General features: G+C 32.2%; 1 protein-coding gene across 1 annotated transcript; it reads right to left on the bottom strand.

Annotated features, from left to right (window-relative positions):
- Window positions 1-1549: 1549 nt before the first annotated feature.
- On the bottom strand, window positions 1550-2488 carry LOC101555246 (olfactory receptor 6C70-like). The gene has a single exon (XM_004601869.3). The coding sequence runs from the start codon at window positions 2486-2488 to the stop codon at window positions 1550-1552; it is 939 nt and encodes a 312-aa protein (XP_004601926.3).
- Window positions 2489-5245: the final 2757 nt, after the last annotated feature.

Raw genomic sequence — 5245 nt, 5'->3', positions numbered from 1 at the left:
TCTCTCTCTCCATGGCCTGCTCCTGCATTCTTTCCCTATATTCTTCTCCCTCTGGCCCCCTTGCTAGTCTCTCTGTGCTCCATCTTGCTGCCCTGGTCTCTCTCTTAATACTCTCCCCAACTCCCCGCATTATGGGTAGACACAACCCCCAACCAGTAGCAAAATCAACATAGCAAAGACCCTTTCTAATCACCAATCAGGACCAAGGCCGCAAATACCACCTCAGGTGTTTCACCTCTCCTTAGTTCAATAACTTAGTTAACATCATAATTAAGATCTTAATTCTACTTCTTAATATTAGTTTGTATGGACAGAGTAAGTGATACATTTAGCTGTAGTGTGGTCTCCTGGAGACATCTCATCGCAGACTCAGACACAGTGCTCAGGCCAAATTAATCTTTCCTAATCCTAGCAGGGTCCTACTCCAGTTATTACTTTTTGGATCATGACAGAATTTGTCCATGACCATGCTTTTAACTTATAGTTAGGTATTATGGCGCTTTTGATAAGGTCCATTTCGATGCCAGGGTAGCTCACTGCTTATCCTGGGTCCATTCAGTCCCTCATCGAGACGCTGCTTTTGGGGTGCTAGGAAGTAAGGATAACTGAGGCTTAAGTTGAGAAAAACAGATGCCCAGTGGATAATATTATCTGGAGTCAATTAACTCCCAAGTTACTAAAGCATAGCATTAACTGTCTTCCTGTGTCTATACAAAAGGACATTGCTCTGAATTAACTATACAAAGGACTTAAGGAGAAGAGAAAAGCAATATTTTCAAATCAACAGAGCACAAAAAAAGAGTTTACAAATAAACACAGAAGAATGGGAGCACTGTAATGGAAGTAACTGAATAAATCTAAGCTCTCTGTGGCAAAAAAGAAAGGACACACCAACGTTATATTGTGTATGTTATCAACTCTTGTAAATTAAATCATGCTTTACTTTATTTCTGATAATGAAAATATTTGCCCAACAAAAATACTTTAAAAAATCACAAAAACTGTCAGATTCCTTTGAAGAAAATTATGATCATTTACAGTAGCGTTTTTAAATTTAAAATCACTTTAACAAATAGTCTTTTGCATTATTCTTTGAAAGACAAAAAATTCTGAAGCATCAATAACACATTTAATTCATTTAAATCAGAACTTATAATATGCCTTTCAAATAACAAAGAGTATATTTAAATTACTAAGTATATTTAAAGAGTATATTTAAATTACTAAGCTCTCCAAAAACATGCTAAGGTCTCCAGAAACTAATATTACTAATAAACCACAATTCTTTATTTGTTATAGTTGTAAGATTTTTGGAGAAAATATTTTTACAAACTCTTGGAAAAATTTAAATTATGTTTCTATTGTAATGGTTTTCACTCTAAAAAAAAAGAAAAATAGTTATAATTTACATAATAAAAATGTCTAAACTCAGGTAAGCATATAGTTATCTGCATGATTAAAATTGCATATTTATTATAAAACTACTAAAGTAAAAATCATTTGTACTTAACGCTGATTTTGTCTTTAAGTCATTTATTTCCAGAAAGTGTTACTTGTCTGAAACAGAAAATATCTTCCTAAGTAGAGTTCTGAAAGCTTCCTTAACTTGCTTGTTTCTCAGGGTGTAAATGAATGGGTTCAACAAAGGGGCAACTGAAGTATTTAATATGGCAACTCCTTTATTTATAGTAACTCTTTCACTTGCTGATGGCTTTATGTAGATAAATATACAACTACCATAAGTGATAGACACAACAATCATATGAGAAGAGCAGGTGGAAAAGGCTTTTATCTTTTGCTGAGCTGAAGGGAATTTTAAAATTGTTTTGATGATGTAAGAGTAAGAAAGTATTACTAATATCAAAGTGACAATGAGGGTGATCACCGCTAAGACAAAAGCAATCATTTCTAAAACGTGTGTGTCTGTGCACGAAAGTTGCAGAAAAGGAGAAATGTCACAAAGAAAGTGATCAATGATATTTGAAGAACAGAAATCTAGACCAAGACCTAATGTCAGTGGAGGGAAAACGACAAGAAATGCAGTTACCCAGGAACTAATTACAAGTTTATGACAGACTCTGTTACTCATGATAGATGTATAATGCAAAGGTTTGCAGATGGCAACATATCGGTCATAGGACATAGCCGCCAGAAGGAAAAATTCTGTCACCCCCAAGTATATGTAAAAAAACAACTGAGATACACAGCCATTATACGAAATAGTTTTTTCCCCAGTTATAATGGTGACTAGAAATTTGGGGATGCAGGCACTAGTGAATGCAATTTCTAGGAAAGAGAAATTGCGAAGGAAAAAATACATTGGGGTCTTGAGATGGGAATCCAGCAAAGTGAGGGCAATGATGGTGAAGTTTCCTATCATGCTTAGTACGTAATTTAGAAGTAGAAAAAAGAAAATTATACGCTGTAATTGAGGATTCTCTGTCAGTCCCAGAAGTATAAACTCTATTTGCTTTGTATGATTCTTCATTTCTCTTTTATGAAGAAGTCAAATTCTAGAAATAAGAAGTACAAATAAGAAACTACATGAGTAGCTATATACTCAGGATGCTATACAAAAGTATCCATATTTATAGACATACTCATTAAAAAAGTAACACTCCATGAATTTAAAAGATATGATCTATAATAGTACAGATTAAGCTATTTTATCAAGTAGATATGGAAGTCAACTCAGATGTGCAAAGTGAACTGTTAGTCCCATAACTCTTAAGTTTTTCATCCTTCTTATTAACACTGAATTCAATTAAGCATATTTGAAAGTAAGAGAAAAACCTTACTTCAAGGTTTAAACAACTAGCTTACTTTTAATGAAGTGCTAAAGTAAAATTATAAAATTTTAGAATTCACATTGAAGTGGCATTGATATAGCTCTTACAACTTTTCCATGAAATACTGATGAAGGCTTTTTTAAAAGAATATAAAATCACTACAAGACATAGATGATTTAGAAAATTTAAGCTGGACATTAAATATGCAAACATAAAACATTCATATACAAAATAATATTTAGGAACTCGACATTTTCTTACATGTAAATATAAAAGAATGTAGAAAATGACTTAATTCCTTCTAAATTACTTTCTTATTTGTCTGTGTTGCACATTTTTTGTCAGTTCAGTTGAGGCACTGTGACTTAAAATTCTTTTCATGATAGGGTTTAATCCATACAACATTCAAATATCACACTTTCTACCAGTGTCTGTTTTCCCAAGGTACCATCTGTCCACCCCACAGCTTGATAAACTTAGTTCTATAGAGAAATCTTAGGTCTTGTTACAATTGGTCATTGTTTTTCCTTCACTATGTTTCTTTAGCCCACTTATGAGACAGCTCATTCTGTTCTTTCTGACCAAATTCACTAGGCCTGCTATCCTCTAACTCTATAGAGTGGCAAATTGCACGATTTCATCTGTTCCTATGTCCATGCATGTTTCACTTCTTGTCTACTTTTTTTTGGTTAGATTTGGGCTATTATGAACAGTGCTACAGTGAACATAGACGCACAAATGTCTTTTCAAAATAGTGTTTCTGATCCTTCAGAATAGGTGTCAAGAAGCAGAATCATTGAGTTGTGTGGCAGCTCAGTTTTTAGTTTCTTGAGGAGTGCCTGTATTGTCGTCCAAATGTGATAGCCTAGTGGACATTCTCACCAGCAGTGAATGAAATCCGTTTTCCCTGCATCCAATCCAACTCTGGTTGATGATCTTCTGAATTCATGTCAATCTCTCTGGTGTGAGGTGGTATCTCATTGTTGCTTTAATTTGCATTTCCCTGGTGATAGATAATCAAGAGAATTTTTAGCATATAATTTTTAGCCATCTGTCTATCTTTTAAAAAATAAGTACTTATACTTCTCATTTAAAATTTTTTTCTTCAAGCTTTCTTCATATATCTTATATATCAGGGTCTGTATATCTTGGTTATCAGATGTTCGGTGAGAAAATTATTTTCTCCCAGCCTGTTGGGTATCTTTTAATCTACTCATCATTTCTTTTGTGATACATAGATTTTATAATTTAATAAAGTCCCATGTTTATTCTTCCTTGTCTTTGCTGGTCAAATACAGTGAGGAAAAAGAGTGATACAGATTTTCAGGAAATTTTATTTATAACATCTTCTTTCAGAATATATTAGTTAATAACGTTATTAATATTAAATTTTATTTTATGGCATATTTACGTTCATACTCTACGATGCTTCAAATTTTATGCAAAAATCTTTACCAAATTAGTGCTAATTTATTAATTTTAAGATTCAGTTATAGTACTAGAACATTTAATAAATTTTTTTATACTAAAATTTTTCCCAACAATAAGTGATTAGATAAATTATAAATTAACTATGTAGCACTGCACTGTCGTCCCATTGTTCATCAATTTGCTCAAGCAGCCACCATTAATGTCTCCATTGTGAGATTTGTTGTTCTGTCTTTGGCATATCAAATATGAGACAGGTAGCTTGCCCGGCTATACATAATAAATTTCTACAAGAAATCTTGTCTTAGACTGCGATTTAGTTAGAAATGGAGAAGATCATACTAAGTGAAATAAGCCCAGAAAACACAAATACCAGATGATCTCAGTCATATGTTATTCATAAATAAAGCCAAGGAGCATTCACTGATCAACGAACACAAATTTTTAGGTTATGACTGTATAATTAATTGATGTTACAAAAGCAGGTGGAAAAAGTGGACTGAAAGGATCCAATGGTGATCAGTGGATGAATACAAATATTTGGTGGCAGATGTGGTGTCCTAGTATTGTACTCTTAAACCACATAAATATTTTCACTCATACAAACTAATGTTACCTCAATAAATATAAATTTTAAAATGCTTGTAGTAACAATTACAGTGATTCACATTAATGTATCATGGCTAGTTCATTTCGTTTAAAACTGTAGAATATATAGAAGTATAATAATAATAATGAAATGTGTTAAATAAATTAGTTTTGAAATGGGAATTTGAAAATATTAATAGGAGAAACATATATCCAATAATCTTAATAAACACATTTTGGTGGGAAAATTTTTATTATAAATGAAAAATGATATGACATGATGTCTTACTTTGTCAAATATATGGATATTATACCATTTTATTTATGAAATAAAATTAAAATTTCAAAGTAAAACATATCTTTTCTTTTTTTAAATTTTATTAAGAGTGTGTGTTTGTCATATATAGATGTGCTCAGGACTTTCTTCTGCTTTGTGCTCA

Source organism: Sorex araneus, chromosome 2 (genome assembly GCF_027595985.1).
Source record: "Sorex araneus isolate mSorAra2 chromosome 2, mSorAra2.pri, whole genome shotgun sequence".
NCBI classification, from domain to species: Eukaryota; Metazoa; Chordata; class Mammalia; order Eulipotyphla; family Soricidae; genus Sorex; species Sorex araneus.
Note: the sequence above shows the minus strand (reverse complement) of the source record. Positions and strands in the feature narration are given on the sequence as shown.

Bases quoted from the DNA above. Each gene is read 5' to 3' on its own strand.
- LOC101555246 (XM_004601869.3), bottom strand. From the start codon at position 2,488: ATGAAGAATCATACAAAGCAAATAGAGTTTATACTTCTGGGACTGACA.